Raw genomic sequence first — 20,590 nt, 5'->3', positions numbered from 1 at the left:
CTACATGCAGTTTCCATACTGTAGAGTGGATCTGGATGGAATATCTCTATTTGATTTTTTAGCACCAAAATTGATGGACAGTTTATTTATTTGTGGAATTTGCAGACTGTTTTGTCGAATTTGTTCGTGAGAACATCATACTAATCAGAGTGGTATATTCTGTTTGACAAGATAATTTCCCATCAAGCAACATATTATACCCACCTCTCGGTATGTTTGGCACGTTGTTTATCGTTATGCGCATGTTCGGCAGGTTAAAGAAATGCTTTGAATGATCTTAAAAGTGAAAAGTGCACTGATGATTTGAATTTGAACTAATGTAACTTAGTATTTAAATAGAAACCTAATTCAAGAATTCCGGATTAATACATCGAAAGAAAATAATGAAATAAAAGATCATTGAAAATTTCACGGACGGCACCGATTTTTAGCGGGTCATCTCTCTTCATCCGTTTGCCAATTATAGCGTCATTCAAAATATTCGTTGTCATAAGGATGTGTCTGAAATACTTCGATCCATCCTCAAAAGTGTAGTTTTACAAGAAAACACCATTAAAACCCATATCTAAATACTCTTTAGAAGAAAACAACAGTTCTTTTGTTAATATTCAAATGTGAATATTTTCTATAGTCACAGGATTTGTCTAGGACCGTGGGGATAAACACACATTATATAGGGACCCTAACGTTTGGCGTCACCAAGGAAGATGTAGACTTTTTGAATCAGGTAAACAGATTAGTCAATAAATTTATCTACAATAACGTTTCTATCATACCATATTACTTTCAGAAATAGTTTTGGATTTTTCAATAACGTTTATAACATACCTGTATCATACTACTTTCAGGAATCCTATCGATCTACCATGGACTTTTTGAGACACTTTGCAGCATCAAAATTAAAATCAAAGGATGAGAAGAACTGAAATCTGACAATGATAGCTCTGACACTCAACCAAAGATCGGAGTTACATACAATAGCCCAATAGTCGAAAAGGGGGATGAATTCTCAACAAAACAATAAAAAAAATTGGAAACTTTGGTTTAAACACTTACATTTTACTGATGCCGTGTTTTAATACGTCTTATAGAAATTCTATACAAAAACTGAAGCCAGCATCTTCTAGAGTCAGTGGAACAACATTTTTTAATTCCACCATCATTGTGGTCTATTGTCGCTCTTTTATTGTTTTTATCATTTCCTCATTAAAATTTCATAATGGGTAAATTATGAAAATTCTACATGTATTATAATTCGTTTTGATGTCTTCCAGTACATATAGTGTTGGTAATATTTACTCTTCCAATGTTTGCTTTTGATATCTTCCAGTACATATAGTGTTGGTAATATTTACTCTTCCAATGTGTTTGTTTTTGATATCTTCCAGTACATATAGTGTTGGTAATATCAATGTTTGCTTTTGATATCTTCCAGTACATATAGTGTTGGTAATATTTACTCTTCCAATGTGTTTGCCTTTGATGTCTTCCAGTACATATAGTGTTGGTAATATTTACTCTTCCAATGTTTGTTTTTTATATCTTCCAGTACATATTTACTCTTCCAATGTGTTTGCTTTTGATATCTTCCAGTACATAAAGTGTTGGTAATATTTACTCTTCCAATGTTTGCTTTTGATATCTTCCAGAACATATAGTGTTGGTAAGATTTACTCTTCCAATGTGTTTGCTTTTGATATTTTCCAGTACATATAGTGTTGGTAATATTTACTCTTCCAATGTTCGTTTTTGATGTCTTCCAGTACATATAGTGTTGGTAATATTTACTCTTCCAATGTTCGCTCTTGATGTCTTCCAGTACATATAGTGTTGGTAATATTTACTCTTCCAATGTTCGTTTTTGATATCTTCCAGTACATATAGTGTTGGTAATATTTACTCTTCCAATGTTTGCTTTTGATGTCTTCCAGTACATATAGTGTTGGTAATATTTACTCTTCCAATGTTTGCTTTTGATGTCTTCCAGTACATATAGTGTTGGTAATATTTACTCTTCCAATGTTTGTTTTTGATATCTTCCAGTACATATTTACTCTTCCAATGTGTTTGCTTTTGATATCTTCCAGTACATATAGTGTTGGTAATATTTACTCTTCCAATGTTTGCTTTTGATATCTTCGAGTACATATAGTGTTGGTAATATTTACTCTTCCAATGTTTGTTTTTGATATCTTCCAGTACATATAGTGTTGGTAATATCAATGTTTGCTTTTGATATCTTCCAGTACATATAGTGTTGGTAATATTTACTCTTCCAATGTGTTTGCTTTTGATATCTTCCAGTACATATAGTGTTGGTAATATTTACTCTTCCAATGTTCGTTTTTGATGTCTTCCAGTACATATAGTGTTGGTAATATTTACTCTTCCAATGTTTGCTTTTGATGTCTTCCAGTACATATAGTGTTGGTAATATTTACTCTTCCAATGTTCGTTTTTGATGTCTTCCAGTACATATAGTGTTGGTAATATTTACTCTTCCAATGTTCGTTTTTGATGTCTTCCAGTACATATAGTGTTGGTAATATTTACTCTTCCAATGTTCGTTTTTGATGTCTTCCAGTACATATAGTGTTGGTAATATTTACTCTTCCAATGTTCGTTTTTGATGTCTTCCAGTACATATAGTGTTGGTAATATTTACTCTTCCAATGTTCGTTTTTGATGTCTTCCAGTACATATAGTGTTGGTAAGATTTACTCTTCCAATGTTTGCTTTTGATATCTTCCAGTATATATAGTGTTGGTAATACTCTTACAATGTTTGCTTTTGATACAGATTATAATGATAACCATTTAAGGACGCGGTGCTGCTGTAAATAATGCGCACATGGATTGGTGAATGTAGTACACGTACCACTATATCTATAGCAGCTGAGAACTCCGATAGAAGTGAAAGTAGAACAGCTGAGAACTCCGATAGAAGTGAAAGTAGAATGTAAATCTATACAAGAAATGTACTTCATGTTGGCATCTTTTACACGAAACGCTAACAGGCAATGTATATACATACAAAACCGAAACGCAAACAGGCAATGTATATACATACAAAACCGAAACGCTAACAGGCAATGTATATACAAACAAAACCGATATGCTAACTTTTGTTGTAATATTAATGGTAAATTCTTTTTGGTTAACTGAAACAAAATAGACAAAATTTGCATAATTTCAAAATATTTTCTTTAGGGTCACACTTTTTCAATATTCATATTTAGCTTTATTTAATGTTCTTCTACATCATTCCAGCATTTTACTTTTTTTTCCCATACGCACACGGTTAATGAAGTATTGAGGACATAATCAATTAAATGTCTATATCCCTGAGATTTGTCCTGACCCTGAACTAAAAGTCGTTTGTTATAAACTGTTATTCTTGCCAAAATTGGACAGCATATCGTATAGTGGTGTTGTGACTCTGTACTTCATACAACAAAGTGATGTTACAGAAGATCTATAAAAACATTAGACAAGACAGGGGCTTGTAAGCATGCATGCATGTGGTTTTCCAAGTTGCAAGGGTATATAGATGTATATATGTGCAGATATAAAATTCAAACTTTCTATATCCTGACCAAAATAAATGTTCACACATACCTTCAGATATAAAAATATTTAAAACAAACAGATAAGATCAACGTCCCCTATGGTTGGTTTTGAAATGTATGTGCAATTTTTATTTAATAAACGTATGTAAGTTTATGATAAGATAAATCGCAATTTTAACAATATAGCAAAAGTTTAATGCAATTGTGGGAGGAATAAGCAATCAATCTATCAAAATCACAAAGACATTTGGACGAAGAGGTAAAATGCTCAATAAGTTTAAAAGCCCCAAATCTATTACGCGACGCTAAATATAAATTATTTCAGAATGTCCAGCTCTCAGAATAGAACCAGCACAGCGGAATCTATCTCGATGTTTAAAATTAATTGTACACAATGGATTGAATTTACTTCCTGGCTGCAATGTAAAAATATTCTCTTGACATATTCATTTAAAAAATCTACCAATCAGTTGAATGTATGTTACGTCACATCTTATCTCTACCAGTCACTTTATTAATTTTTTGTTTTTGGAAGCCATAACGTACAGTGTAAGTACAAATATCATTAATCAACAGAAATATCACTGTGGGTCTGTTTTGCCTATAAAACTCAATATTTTTGAGATACCTGTTACTTTCTGATGCTCCCAGGTACAACGGCAAAAAAAAAAAAAAAAAGAAAAAAGAAAAAAAAAAGAGCGCATATATTTTCCATATCATTATATGTTTATAATAATTTTATGATTTTATCTAAGAGAGGTATCTCCACAGATTTTCACCACCTCTGATGTGTGGGTTAGGGTTAACCTCTGACTTGCAAGATACCAGCTCAATACTTATTGCATTAGTCTATTAGCTATCAAAATTAAAGGGAAAAAAATGAACGCTGTATTCTACATTTTTCACTATCCCTTCGTATTTTATTCATCAGTATGCATAAAAAAATTCAACTATATCCTCAAATAAGATGAATATGATCTTTCATATCAAAATGGAGCGTTGCCTTACGGCGCACCATAATAAGATCAAAGAATCAGTAGTGAACATTTTGCTAAGAAAAGTTGGATCGACCCTACAATGATCCAGGAATTTGGAGCTGCGCTATCCACTATAGCAGGCGAGGAACCCATCTGACATCCACACCCAAGTCATTCTGAAGCTTCGGGTTAGTTTGATATAGAAGGAACTTTTACCACTTCCAGCTAAACAGACAAGGTGCGGTGAAAACGTCCTTCACTGCCGCTAGTAGCTTTGTGTCCGTATGCTTTGGTTAATTGGCCACGGTATTCGGTGCCAAATACTTCATCTATAATCGCCGATGCCATTTGCATACTTAAGATAAACCGATATTCCGATCATTTCCTGTCGTCTGCAATCGTAAGATACTCCATAGAGGCGCATTTTAAAACCCGTTCAAAATTGAATTTCTGTCCGGGTCGTCTTACGTGTAACACCATCAAACGCTGTCCTTTTTTTGTCTGTCTAGTTTACCAATATTACATTTCAAATGCTCGTTAAACTGCCGAAAATGTTATAAAGATGTCTTAATTTACAATAGGTAATGATGTAAACTATGATCATTCTTACTGCAACCTGATTTATTTGAATTATTTTATTCGTTTTATTCAGAATCATGACTTGCGTATTCTCTGACGAATCTGGAAATCACACATGTATGCATACAATATCTTCCATACCAAAACACTTTCTATAAAACTAGTATTTGATTGATTGATTGATTGAATATTTCACTCATATGGAAACGTCACCACGACAGGTATGCACAATTTAAATGTATTGGAAATATACATATCAACAAAATGATATTAAAAGTAATAATAGCAAATATAACCTATAAAGCTTTGATTTTTCATCAGTTGTTATAAACAATATCATATATTGAGCATTTACTAAAATTTTTGGCTTTGCATTGAAACTAAAGACTTTGGTTAACTTAGTTTCTCAAACAGAACAACGATTCCTAAAAACGTCTATATCGATCACCTGCATTTATTTGATAAAAATTCATTTTCTTGTCCAATAATTCAACAATTTGGTCTGAATTTCCCACACTTTCATATTCATTTTACATTACTGAGACAATACATTGCAACTCGTGTACAATTTTAAAACTGACAATTCTAGAATATTCCTATAACTATAAATTTCTTTTGACGATGAACTTTTAGCGCAAAGATTTGCATCTACTAATGCTAAACCTTTGGACTCCTTTTAAAATCCTTTTTGCCTTAATCAAATCACTCCAATTCCAATGCAAGCTTCATGGTTGGGGAACCATACCATTGTATTCCTGATTATCAAGCCAATAATTATCAATGATTGGTAGAGGTATGATCAAGGACAGGGCGTCGTCTTCCACTTAGCTCATAAAATTGGTATAAACCATGGTATATAAGAAAAAACCATGCAATTCTAATCCGTCATTCAAATATCTAGAAACAGTCTGAAACTAGAAATCTCATGGAAGTCTTTTCTATCATGCCCAAACTTAATCAGTACGTGCACTATTGTCTAGAAGAATAAGTAATAAATTTGACAGAACGTGGAACACAGTCTTGAAACATGGACGATGATATTTTGAATGATTATAAAAAACCTAATTATACTTTAAAACTACTCCCAGTGGATCCATCCTTGATTGTTGAATTCAGGTAAACTCCCCTTGAGGGTACTACACTTAAGTATCAAACCCGGCCGGTACCAAATTGCACCAATCAAAATAAATGCCAGTAACTGATAATATTGATTAAAGGATAAAACTTCTGAAATGTTATATTAAGCTAAACGGAAACCACAAAGAGTTTAATAATCACTTACTTCGCTTGGGCATCAACTACAAGTATCTTGGTACCCGAGAAAACTTTACCAACATATGCTTAAATATACTATCTGTGTCGGATCCTCTTCAGAGAACGCCATGCTACTCGCAAATGTTTGAATATCCATCCTCTCCTCGTCAATCAATAGATTCCTGCACCATTATAACGGCATCCTTTCACTCCCGATTCTAGTATACTAAATATAGAAACAATAAAAAAGTGAATATTACAAACAAGTATCAATCCCATAACTCTTGAAAAGAATGAAAAATGGAGAGTAAGGCAAACTCGGACCCCTGAAAATACTAGCGCTTAGGAGGAGTAAGCATTCCCTGTTGACCGGTCACACCGCCGTGAGCCCTATCTCTGGAACAGGTAAAAAGGTTAATCCGTAGTCAGAATCAGTATGTAACGAACGGCCCAACAATTGGTAGGAAACACGTCAATAATAAATAAATTACTAATTAATAAAAGCTAATTAAACTACCTGCATGTGGCTGTGATAATTACATGTAGCTTGGTGTACATTAATAAGTACTCAAAATCAATCTCATAACTCCTATAACGAATACAAAATTAAGAGTTAGGAAGCACGGATCCCCAGGATGTGGTATCAGGTGACTAGAAGGAGTCAGCACCCCCTGTCAGCCGGTCACACCCGCCGTGAACCCTAAATCTTGATGAGGCAAACTGAGTAATCCGTAGTCAAATATATAGGAGATCTCACCAGCTGTAGGTGAAGTACCACAAGCTTAAAACACACACACACACACACACACACGCACGCACGCACGCACGCACGCACGCACGCACGCACGCACGCACACACACACACACACACACACACACACACACACACACACACACACACACACACACACACACGCACGCACGCACGCACGCACGCACGCACGCACGCACGCACGCACGCACAGTGATATTTACTTCGTTTTCTCCCGAGGAGACATATTGTTATTATAGATATTCTATCAACTGTAATTTCAGAACAATGATTTCCTGTCTCAGCATCCTTTTGATATTCTCGCTGTCCAAAGTCATTAGTACAGGTTTGTACCATTTTTCACATGTTATTATTCCATTATCACCTTCACATGGTGTTTATATTTCTCAACTGATTCGATACACAAGAGTAGTATCAGTTTTTAAATCGAGGCAGGTGATGATGTTACAGTGGTTCGAACAATCTCGTTTTAAGTCAACATTTCGCAAATTCTGTAGTCGTTATAATGAATTAGTTTGCCAATACAACCTATCATTGGGTCAAATACTGCCTGCCGTGTTTCATACCCATTGTTAGGCCGTTCTTGGTACACTGATTTTGACTACGGATTACTCCGTATACCTGATGAAGGATATAGGGCTCACGGCGGGTGTGACCGGTCAGCAAAGGACTCCTCCTAGGCACCTGATCCCACCTCTCGTATATCCAGGGGTCTGTGTTTGCCCAACTCTCTATTTTGTATTCGTTATAGAAGTTATGAGATTGATTTTTAACTTTTACAGAATACGTTTTCGCATCTCGGATCAGTTGAGATACATAAATTCCATATGTTGGTTATAATGAAATATTGCTACACAAATTCGGAAAGTTGTCATTGGAGAAAGCTGAGCTGTCAATTTGCCGTTAATTTTATATTTAATAAAATATCGAAAAATGAAGCGGATAAAACCCATGTTTCGTGCAGTCTCATTATTTTGTAAAACCTGGGATGTGTTATAATAATATAATCATTTCTTAGAATTTAAAGGTGTAGTTATATAATTACTATTCTATAGGGTTTATTATACAATTGTAAGTCCTAGAAACACACACTCTTTTCTATTTTTTCTATGTTCTCTAACATTGTTAGTACATTTACATCATGGCGAATTTGACTCCACTTTTTGGCACACTGTTTTTGCCTATAATAGCTCTAACACTTCATTGTTATTTCGGATTTCAAACATTTCGGTTGAGCATCACTGAAGAGACATACTTTGTCAAATGCGCATCTGGTGCATCAAAATTGGTACCGTAAAAGTTTTACATATACTCTTGATACTTCCTTGACCAAGAAGGCTGAGAGATGCTATGCGACAGCTCTTGATCTTATTTAATTGAAAAAAATCTTCTTTTGTATCAAATACATTGTTCAAATTAGAAGATATGCTATATAAGATGTGATAGATAGGATCATTTAGGTTTGTGATCGGATGTGTTTTCTATTCATAGAATTTCAAGCCATATAAAACATATACATATATTTGATATAAATTACCTACCCACTACCCACAATAAAGGATTGATTTTGTAGAAAATAGTATGATTTTACACGAAGTCATTTCCTCAATAGCCTAGTTATTGTATATTTTCATATTTTAATGACAAAGGATTATGAATGATATAACAGCCTTTCTGGACCCCATAAAAGTAAAGAAAACTTTGAAGAAAGACTATAGCTTCTTATATTTCAATGAATACATCATGTCCAATACATTTTGACATTCTTATAGGTGAAAAGTGAAGATAACGAACAATGATCAATCCCATAAATCATATAAGCAATACAAAATAGAAAGTTGGGCAAACACGGACCCCTGGATATACCAGAGGTGAGATCAGGTATTATGAGATTGATCATTTTTCGTTATCTTCACCTTTTCATGAGTGCATTAGCCAGTCAAAATGCAGATCGCAAAACAACAGCAGCAGAATATACGTTTTCCATTTTCCTCTAGTCATCATTATCAACACGTGACAGTGCACAACCTGTCAAGACGTCACGTGAATCGTAGATACAAACAACAAACAACGTCACAATAGAGAATTCTTTAATTCAGAATTTAGATTTGTTTCGAAATGGAAATCACACGTTTGCGACGATGTTTAATTTCTCCTTGAATCCCTTATTTAGATCCTTGTACAAGTAACACACTGATAAACGGACAGTACAGACGGTCTAGTAACTATACCCTACAGTTATCTGATGTTGCTATCAGTGACAACTTCTTAACTTCGGGATGGTACAGATTTGACAGTGGAGCAGGAAATGATATGGTGACGTCGGCGCCTTCATTGACCCAATGTGGAACGATATATCCTATCTGGATGTTAGGTATGTAAATGTTTTGGGAAGGAATTTAGAATTTTGATTTATTATTAGCACGTGGCAAATTACCCCCGCTTTTCCACATTTTTTTTTTACCCATAGTCACTCTTTCCTTCTGTGGAAATAAGATATGGTCATCTCCTAGTTACGTAAACTTGTGATTTGTATAAAACGTTATTGAATTCATTTAAAGTTGACAAGATAATAGAAAACTAATTTTATAAAGCATATTTTTAAACATGCTCATCCATTTCAGGAACGTTGCCTTCAGATGCTGATGGGGAGGTGACCAGAACAGCTTGTATAGCGGGACTGTTTGGTTCATGTGCTACGAGGTTATCAATAAAAGTGAAGAGTTGTGTGGGATACAGAGTGTATTATCTTGTACCGCCTCCTCAGACCTCCACTGGCTACTGTATAGGTAAAATAGCGAATCAAGGAAAGGTGTGGATAAAAGTTCATAATGTTATATACATGTACATTACGTAGGTCAGGATTTACTTTTCCTATCTCTATCATTGAAGAGTTCCTGTTAAGTACTCCTACCCAGGTTTCAATTTAATAATGAATCGCATCTTAATATTGATATAGCTGCATGACAAAGGCGCATCCACTTCCAAACGTAGAATATCTGATTAAAAAACGACTGTTGTTTTTGCAAGCTACATGTATCATTTGCATACATGTAGATAGAATATGCAACCTGTATTATATATATTCTATAAATACATGTAAGAAATGTCACATCACATTCTCAGGAATTTGTTATAAGAGTATGTGATAATCTGAAATCATAAAATAAATGTAAAAAATATTCCAGGTTTCATTCAAGTTTTGAGTATATCAAAATCCGCTGTTTTTACTCAAAACAAAAAAGAAAACTTGAAACATACTTGATGGAATTTTTCTCATCAGTATCCTCTGATGCTGTTTGATTTGTTTTCTGATTCTGTTTTCTCTGTCCTCTGATGCTGTTAGATGTGTCCTTTGATGCTGTTAGATGTGTCCTCTGATGGTGTTAGGCGTGTTCTCTGATGCTGTTTGATCTGACCTCGGATGATGTTAGATGTGTCCTCTGATGGTGTTAGATGTGTCCTCTGATGCTGTTAAATATGTCCTCTGGAGGTGTTAGATTTGTTCTCTGATGCTGTTAGATGTGTCCTCTGATGCTGTTAGATGTGTTCTCTGATGATGTTTGATGTTCTCTGATGCTGTTAGATGTGTCCTCTGATCCTGTTTGATTTGTCCTCTGATGCTGTTAGATGTGTCCTCTGATGCTGTTAGATGTGTCCTCTGATGCTGTTTCATTTGTCCTCTGATGCTGTTAGATGTGTCCTTTGATGCTGTTTGTTTTGTCCTCTTATGCTGTTAGATATGTCCTCTGATGCTGTTTGATTTGTCGTCTGATGTTGTTAGATCTGTCTTCTGATGCTGTTAGACGTGTCCTCTGATGCTGTTAGATGTGTTCTCTGATGATGTTTGATGTTCTCTGATGCTGTTAGATGTGTCCTCTGATGCTGTTTGATTTTTCCTCTGATGCTGTTAGATGTGTCCTCTGATGCTGTTAGTTTTGTCCTCTTATGCTGTTAAATATGTCCTCTGATGCTGTTTGATTTGTCGTCTGATGTTGTTAGATCTGTCTTCTGATGCTGTTAGACGTGTCCTCTGATGCTGTTAGATGTCTTCTCTGATGATGTTTGTTCTCTGATGCTGTTAGATGTGTTCTCTAATGATGTTTGATGTTCTCTGATGCTGTTAGATTTGTCATCTGATGCTGTTAGATGTGTCCTTTGATGCTGTTAGATGTGTCCTCTGATGCTTTTAGATGTGTCCTCTGATGCTTTTAGATGTGTCCTCTGATGCTGTTAGATGTATCCTCTGAGGCTGTTAGATCTGTCCTCTGATGCTGTTTCATCTGAGATATTTATAAATTTGAAAGTATATCTCGGTGTTACACTTATATAATATTGAAATAAACTGCTTAACATCCTGTACTTTGGAAGTCTTTTAACCTGGTTGTGTTGGCGAGTTTCCATCTTCAAAACGTGTATGTTACAATGGTTTAAGACTTGAAATATTCAAAAAAAAAATTGGAGTAAGTTGAATACGTTTTCCGTGACCTTAAAGTGCGGTATAGTTCTTTAGCTAATGCTATTTAATATTCAGATAAACCCGATTGATGAGATTTGGTATAAACATAGTGATTCTTTTCGTTATTCTTTGGGTATTATCATAAATCTATTATTAATAGATTAGAAAGGATATATTTTTGTCCCATGCTAGGTTATAACCCACCTTCTGTAGTTTTGTTTCTTTACCTTTCAATAAAATCCTGATTGATATAGATCACTTTTTCACAGGAGAAGGATCCCTGTGTCCGGCAGGACAATCATCAAGTACCGGATTCACACCTTGTCAAGGTACTCACATATACATCAAAGTATTGACATCTATAGGGCTTAACACGCATAGTACAATCCGACAATGTTGATAATATGATGATCGTGGCCGTCCTTTTGTTTATCAGATTTACAAATATTTGGGACCTAGTAACAATTAACTAAAATGTATACATAGATTGCATTAATAAGTAGGTTAAGTATCCGTGAACCCAGATCATCCTTTTATTTCCTTTATTAGGATGTTGTCATATTTATTGGACGCATTATTGATATTCTTGAAAAGATAATTTTCTAAGTATTTCTAAATTTTGAACCCTTGCACTGATCTGGTCTTCTTTGTCAAATACATGGACGAGTTTTTAGAACTCTGTAACGTTTTAAGTCTTAGTTGTAAGTTCTTTGGTAACACAGGGTCTTGGCCCGTAGGAACGATTTTGAGGAGTGGGTGGAAAAAATTCTAACAAACGAAAATCTATATAAAACATAAACCCCATCCCCGTTTTGATCATACGTTAATATGTTCAAAATTTCATATGTTGAGCATGAGAAAAACTTCACAGTTGCCTAAAATTATTGACAAGCAAAATGAAAAAAAGGAAGGGAGGGGCCATCCTCGATCACCCATTTCCAAGTTGTACATCATTGAATTGATATAGAACTTTGCAAATAGTCGTATGTTTATCACCTTAGCCGCGCGTTGACTGGGGGTGGGGTGGGGGGGGGGGGGTGGGGGGGTGGGGGTTGTCTGGTCCCTCCCTCTCGATTTGTTTTTTTGAAAATTTTTCATGTCCATAAGTGTAGGCAATTGTGAGGTTAACTTCTCCATTAGCTGCTCCCCCTCCCCTGAAAATTTTAAAAAGAAATTTACGTTGCTGAATTAAGACTTGTAAATTGTGCTTCAATGCTCCATTACGGCTTCAATTTATTACAACCGAGGTCCGGTGTCATGGATGGTTTGTTTTTACATATGTATGTACAATGACAATTGTGTGCTTGTAACAGTAAAACACCGATGCTAAACAATTCAAACCCTTTCTACAGTACAATGCTAGTATTCTTTTTCATATGAAATTCATCGTTATGCTTTAGTGTTTTTCCTAAGTATTTACATTTTCAACAATATCTATGAATTCATTGCCATACTTCCAACGACAATTCTTCCCTTTATGAATACAGTTGTTGTATTATTTATGTTCACCTTTATTTTCCACTTAGATGTGTATTGCTGTAAAGAAACAACATATCTTGTAAATTGTTTTCTGTTTCTGGGAGGAAAAAGCGCATTGTCGTCTGCATATATGATATCTCGTATTTCTACGGGTATACACTTATTTTCTATGAAATCCATTTCAAAATCGTTAACATACAGAGAGAATAAAAATGGAGACAGGGAATCACCCTGCATAAAGCCGTGCTAGCAACTGAAAGAAACCCGGGGTATCTGATTTCTGTGTCTTACACGTGATTTTATATCAACTATACATAACTTTTATCATATACATTCGTACAATGTAACATCGAATACTCACTATCTCGTGAATACCTATCGAGGTTGGTAGGCGTTGGCACAATGAAGAACCCTCTCTACTGCATGATATTGAACGCCTAGTATAATTCAAAATGTGTGGCGCTTTTATCATTCCTATATATAACTTCAATAATTCATGTTGCCTAAAACCATATTTATCATCTTTTAAATGTTCATGTATCCAGGTACAGAATATGAAAATGAAACATCGACAACAACACCTGCATCAATATCAACAGCATCGACAACAACACCTGCATCAATAACAACAGCATCGACAACAACACCTGCATCAATAACAACAGCATCGACAACAACACCTGCATCAATAACAACAGCATCGACAACAACACCTGCATCAATAACAACAGCATCGACAACAACACCTGCATCAATAACAACAGCATCGACAACAACACCTGCATCAATATCAACGGCATCGACAACAACATCGAAATTAACTTTGTTGAAATCACGATCTACAGGTGTTCAGACAAACCTAGTAATCGTATTGACCTGTCTCGGTGTAGGGCTGACTCTATTGCTGGGTGTCTTAGTCTTTAAAGTTTTGAGGTAAGGGTTAATAAAATAGACATACTGTAGATTCGTTTTATTTGTCGTTCTTTTATCAGAGTTCATTTTCAATCATACACTATATATTACTTGTCGGTATGTCTTTATTTTTTCTGCCTGAATTAAATTCTCTTAATTTGATTTTTTGGTATTGCTCGCCATGGAAACAACGAAAGGTAGAGCTAAAGGTAAAATGATGACATTGTAATATAAATATCGTGCCTTTCAAGGACGGTATTATTGTACCTACTTTGTTTTAACAGAGTTTTGTATCCTAAATTTGGAAGGAAGGTGGTAGATAAAAAGTCCATCGATATTGGAATCGATGAACTGAACGAAATGCCACCCACTCCTGATAATGGACACCTAGATCCACCTCAGATCGGTTCGCCACAAGAACCCTCACATGATCATCTGGAGCCACCCTTGTCGCAATCTCTGAGAGAATTGTTGTCAGACTCGAATGAACCTCAACCGTGCATTGAGATAGGCAAGAAGAGGATAAAGAAATAGGATTTAAAAATTCAGCAACTTAAAAGATGAGCTATGGTACGCTCAAGTACATGTATCATTTGATGAAGATAAATGTGTAATAATTGTAAATTGCACTAATATCTTACATCTTACGGATTGAGAGAAGTGTAATGATTGCTAGTCTTCTATATCATAATCACGTTTATTTTGCGGAGACCCTGAGGTAAGCGCAGAAAATTTATCTGCTGAGCAGGGAAAAGTCACCTGACGCAATTAAGACAAGTCGGGATCGGGATTCACCGTCTGCTATGAGGAAAACTTGAGCAATATTTACAATGTTAGAAATGTTACTAGTTTTGCAAATTTATGTAATAGTGATGATAAATTTACTCTTATTCGTTTGGTCAAATTTAGTAGAATTGTAATGTCAATATTCAAAAGATTCTACTGTACATATGTTACTTTTTTGGTCATTCAGTACCTGTTTCTTACTATTTGTTGATATTTTTGTACAAGGCCAAAAAGGGTAAAGTTTCAAAGTTAGCTTGAGGAAGCGACCTTTATTTATGAAATACATAAACAAAAGGTCTTGTCATTTGTTTTGTACTAAGGTATTACCAAACAGGCACGTAACGATATTCCTCAAGTTCAATGGTTTTGAAACTTTAATATTTAGTTCTGAGGAACAAAAACTCGTATTGTGCATGTTATAAAAGAAATCTATCGTATTTTTTTTTTCTACACAGTTTCAAATATAGGGTATCAGACCCCAGTTAGAGAAGTGTGAAATTAACCTTTCGTGATAAGAATGTGCCCTATGTAAAAATTATCTATAAAGATTTTACAAAAATTAACACTCTTCACAAAGCTAACCTATTTGTTACGAAATCTCAAATAATTGCTATATTTGTGTTTTGTGTACACTGCGATGTACAATATATCATGCATGGATCGTCAATAGGAAATCATAAATGTAAATTTGCTACACATTAAGATATATTTAAAGGAAATGTATTGTTCAGATTTAAAAAAAAACCGTAATGAACAAAATGATGCAGAAATTAATATATCTTTTAAGATAAGAAATTCAAACCAGGATTTTAGATATTTTGGACTTTTTAGAAAAATTTGATTATGAAAAATTGACACATTTTGCCATTAATGTATATGCAAGACTGACCTAACCTCTATTATTAATGGAATTTAATTTAAACGGAAACGGGAAAACCTCTAGTCTACTGAAAATGCCATCACAAAACTCTATTTTATGACAAGGCGTTGATTATTCAGTACAATAAAACCTCACTTAGCTAACATATTTCACAAACCTATATATAGAAGCGCCGTATTGATTTACTAAGTATAACAGTGTGACCGTTGGGCCGAGCAAAGCACGAAATGGTTAATTGGGAGTTCCAAGTGATAATAATATTCAACTTCAGTAAAGAACGGAACATTTGAAATATTCTTATGCTATTTATGAAATTATTCTGGCGTTAAGTCAATTCCACCTCTCTAGAATTATAGGTTCGATCTTATATTTGATTGTTGATTCTTCAAATAATATATCTTAGTAATAAATAAAATGAGACATGTAAAATAAGTATGTTTTAGTATTAATAATTCATTTATCAATTAGCACACACATACACCGGTTATCAACGTCAGACAATTGCAATCATCCTTAAACAACATGATCAAAATTTCACAAAGTGGTTAAAACGATATAATAGTATTCATAACAATTCCATGAAACCCTTTCTTTCAGAAATATACCAAAGGTTTGTGAAAAATAAAGGAAATCTATCGCATAATGGACTTTATGAATAATAAATGAAAACAGAGTTATTGCTCTTAGATTCAATATTTTGAAACATAATTGATTATTCATATATAACTTAGACTTTTGAAATATTTTATGCTTTACAAGATTTATATGATAACTATTGAAAAAGACTACAACAAAATTTATGTTCCTGTCATGCATAAATCTTATTAAATCGTTGACTTTGCAAAATCTTATGATGTCGCAGAAGGGTGGAACTACGTTAGACTCCAACTAAAATTCAAATAATTAAAGCTATTTTTTGGTAGTCTTTTTCACATGAAATTAGAAATGGGTCTATTGAAACTTGAGGGAATGATAAATGTACCGAAACATCTAAACAATCAATCTCAAATTGTAACATCACATGCTTTGCTAGGGATAATCAAAATATGTGACCGGTCGACAAGAGATGCGTACTCCTCCTAGGCACCTTATCCCACCTCTGGTATATCTAGGGATCAGTGTTTACCGAACTCTCTCTATTTTGTATTGCTTATAGGAGTGACGAGATTGATCACTGTCCGTTATCTTCACCTTTCATCTTGTAACAAGTCTTTAGGCATTTGATCCGCCCATTCATTAAACGCGAGGAATATAACATTGCATTGTGACATCATATCAAGAACAAAAATACAAAGGAAGGCATACAGAAACTTGTCTGCTTATGTAGAAATGTTTGTTGTACTCTTCAAACAATTTAAATCTATTCATTTTATCTACAAGTTTTTCGACGAAGTACCGAAGTTTTACAAGCCTATTTTTATTTATAGATACTCATGAACTCATCCATCTATTTAGTCGTATTGCTGTTTTCTATATCACGATTGGCTTAAAACTGTAACAATAACAATTACACATTCAATTTTGAACAAATTTTAAAAGTGTTTAAATTACAATTGCACGATAGAGTCTTGTATTTTTTGGCAATCAAATTCAAAACTCGAATAACTGTTGAAGCAGATAATGAAGCAATTACTCGGAACTCCTTGAGTGGCTTCGTACGAATTAAAACGGACACAACTGAGAGCACCGATAGTTGAACAAAATGATGGCGCCCATTTAGTCTTGTTCAACCACACGCTCGGCTGTTTCAGTTATTCTCCGACAAGCTTGTGGGGGATTTCTACATGGTTCGTAAAAATCTGTTCAATACGGCAGTAGGCCAAATTATGTCTCACGGCTGTTTATGCTGTATACTTATCAAAGTTTAAATTTAGCACAGTAGCTTCTCTAGTTAAATATAACATTCCCAAGGTCAGGTCATGGTCAATAAAGCCAATTCTTTTATCAATTTGAAAGTTCCAGCCATATGCTTTTTCGCAAAAACATTTTGACATATACAACACGTTTTATAAACTATTATCAAAAGAATTTTAAAATGTGCTCTGTATGGATCCATTGTGAACAACAGCTAACTAAACTGAAAGAAGTTTAAGCGTTCTAATAAAAGCGATTTATGTTTGTTGTGTAATACATTGTACATGATTGACACCTGTGACCTAGAAAATTCTAGATTTCGGTAAACAAGTATAAGACACTGATTTTGTGAACGTTTAAAGATACTGCAAGTCAGTGATTTTTTCATTGGTTTATATTTTTGATAATAATTGTAAATAGATTGTTAAGTCTTTGGAGTGTTTTGCGATTGATTTCTTCTGAGTTTATTTTGAAGCATAACAACATTCGAATTCGTAACAAAATATTCACCTCAGCAACGTTCAACAAGGGAGGTAATATATTGTTGAATGGACATAATTATTCAAGATATGCTGAAATGAATAACGACATTCAAACTTTTGACCATCTATATTTTGTTGCTATATTTATATTGTTATGTCCATTGCACGGTGTTATAAAATAACAGACGCTGTATGAGTGTAATAGCGAATTACATTTTATTGTATCCACTGTCAATGTGTTTATAAGTGTAACATACAATACTGGAGTTAGATATTTTGTCCGGGTACAGTAGTGGTTAACTAACTCATTTCTTATCGCTGCAACCGGAGACAGATCCCCGTGATCAGCAGTCGTTGTATACATGAGGGGGTATCATGATAGCTCGCTGTGACACGTGATCGGCAATGGTCGAATACTGGGACACGTGGGTTCACTCCGGGTACTACGGTTTTCTTTATATATGGCTACTGTTCATTGTTGTTTATACACTGTATGTCCGACTTAAGAAATAAAGATTTTCATTTCTCATTATTTTCATTGTTGCCAGATTGATATAACTAGAATCAGGTATTGTCATTGACCATGAAGTATGTTTGGAAATGCATTAATTATGGTTGATTTACCATTTATTTTCACCGTCAATGCAGCTGATCAAATATTATCGATCACAAAAATGTTCCTTAATAGTTGTTGCTTATCTCCCTTGCTGATATTGTCAGAAAGACTCACCGTGAGTTTGCATAAAATTTATAAGTCCTAAGTGTTTACATTTAATGTATTGCTTTGGAAATGCGGCGTTTATTTGTAATAATAGGTCACATAAAGGGTTGCTCATGTACCTCTTCCAAAGAGATCCCTTTAGGATAAAATGAGTACAATATTCCCGACGTGATGGATTTGAACCACTTCAGCATTATCTGCGAAAAATTCCACAGGTGGTCATGTTTTCAGTCCATCCGGCGGTAGCCAAATAATGTGGGTTCAAAATGATTCGATGTAAAATAAGACGCTATGCCAATCACTTTTGAATTCCCAAGACTCAAACTAATCACCGTAGAAAGCCAACCGCTTACTGCAAGCGAAGAGCACTGGAAATATACATGTATTGAACAAGATTATTGTCTGATCGAAATGTGGGGCTCACGGTGGATGTGAGCGGTCAACAGCGGATGATTACTTCTCCCAGGGAACTTATCCAACGTCTCGTTTATCCAGGAGTCTAAGATTACCCAGCTGTCTATTTTGCATTTCTTTTAGGAAAAGTGAAGATAACGAACAGTAATCAATCTCATAACTCCTATAAGCAATACAAGATAAAGAGATGGGCAAACACGGACCCCCGGACACACCAGGTGCTATGAGATTGATCACTCAGGTGGGATCAGGTTCTGTGAGATTGACCACTGTTCGTTATCTTCGTCTTTCATTATTGTAATAAGAAAAATATATCTAGCGATGAATGCAAACTTTGAATAAATCTACACAAGATGATGTTTTAGTTTCATATTTGATCTAGAATTACATTACAAATATATCCGTCAAGTGTATTCAAATAGCGCCACATATTTATCATTACGTGTAGCATAGCTATATACACTCATGTCCCAAAGAAGTATCATTCATATATCATAACCTATATTCCATATACTATATTCTGAAGATGTTTATTGGAAACAATATAAATACTGTTATGTTTCTTTTAAATCAAAACTAAGATTTCATCCAATGTCAGTGGGTATGTAAAGTACTAAAGGAAACCCCCAGGAAATAAAACAAAAACCAACGAATTGTGAATTTTATACTTTTTGGGCACATGAGGAACACCACAACGACTTAACTTCGTATCAATGCAAATTATCATACACATTACAATTTAACTTTCATTCATATCCATATTTGTTTTATAAAGTAAAATAGCACTATTAGAAATCGGTTCATATGACCTTTCAGTGTCAAGTTTCGAGACTTGTGCTATGCACTCATAGGCTATCACAATGTAGATTCTAAAGTTTCATTAATCAAGATAAGATGAATTGACCTATGTACACAAATCTGGAAAGCATTTTTTTTTCAAACAGTTGGAGTTGGAAGAGAATGGTTTAATGTATGAGCAAATAGAGATAATTTAAATGCATATACTTCAAATATTCAAATTCATTATTTTCATTTTAAAACTACAATTTATTGCAGGATTTAATGAGATGTTCGATCTTGCATTATAATAAAAAGAAAAACCATATAAAAGCAAGGCCCCTGTCTAATATTACCTGATCAAAGACATAGTGATGGGCTATTAATGTGAAAGAGTGTGTACATTAAGATATCAAAGGTTTGTGACCGTGACATGCTTTCAGTGCTACAGAATTGTTATCTATCACCAAGTCCCGCAAGAAAACTTCATTTAGTATGTCTATAAATTTTGTTAACTTCACAAGTCTTAGTCATTTGTGAACATTAGACGTTAAGATATTAATGGGGACATGCTGACATTTTGGAAATGCTTTCTACAGTATACTGATTTATGTATTGTATCCAGTTCTGTGTTCAAAGTGGTATAGAAGCCAAGTGGGCCTGATGATTTAATTAA

The 20,590-nt window shown here is 34.4% G+C and overlaps 2 protein-coding genes across 11 annotated transcripts in view; both read left to right on the top strand.

Moving 5' to 3' along the window:
* The window catches only part of LOC125681142 (uncharacterized), a 63,894-nt gene extending 62,646 nt beyond the window's left edge, over positions 1–1,248 (top strand). For 8 of the 10 annotated variants that reach the window (XM_048921084.2, XM_056156061.1, XM_048921088.2 and 5 more), the window contains 2 exons: positions 632–727; positions 849–1,248. In XM_048921084.2, coding sequence (XP_048777041.2) covers positions 632–727; positions 849–926 — 174 coding nt within the window. In that variant the 3' untranslated portion in view covers positions 927–1,248. Of the gene's footprint in view, positions 1–631; positions 728–848 lie in introns of those variants that run through there. The other 2 variants (XR_008800430.1, XR_008800431.1) reach the window with 2 other exon arrangements.
* Positions 1,249–7,354: 6,106 nt separating this feature from the next.
* LOC125681145 (spore coat protein SP96-like) lies at positions 7,355–18,531 on the top strand. The gene is made up of 6 exons (XM_056156069.1): positions 7,355–7,475; positions 9,324–9,524; positions 9,775–9,939; positions 11,879–11,938; positions 13,634–14,021; positions 14,285–18,531. The coding sequence occupies exons 1-6, from the start codon at positions 7,418–7,420 to the stop codon at positions 14,532–14,534; spliced, it is 1,122 nt and encodes a 373-aa protein (XP_056012044.1). The 5' UTR covers positions 7,355–7,417; the 3' UTR covers positions 14,535–18,531.
* Positions 18,532–20,590: the final 2,059 nt, after the last annotated feature.

The sequence above is a fragment of the Ostrea edulis genome, chromosome 2, assembly GCF_947568905.1.
Source record: "Ostrea edulis chromosome 2, xbOstEdul1.1, whole genome shotgun sequence".
Taxonomy (NCBI): Eukaryota; Metazoa; Mollusca; class Bivalvia; order Ostreida; family Ostreidae; genus Ostrea; species Ostrea edulis.
Note: the sequence above shows the minus strand (reverse complement) of the source record. Positions and strands in the feature narration are given on the sequence as shown.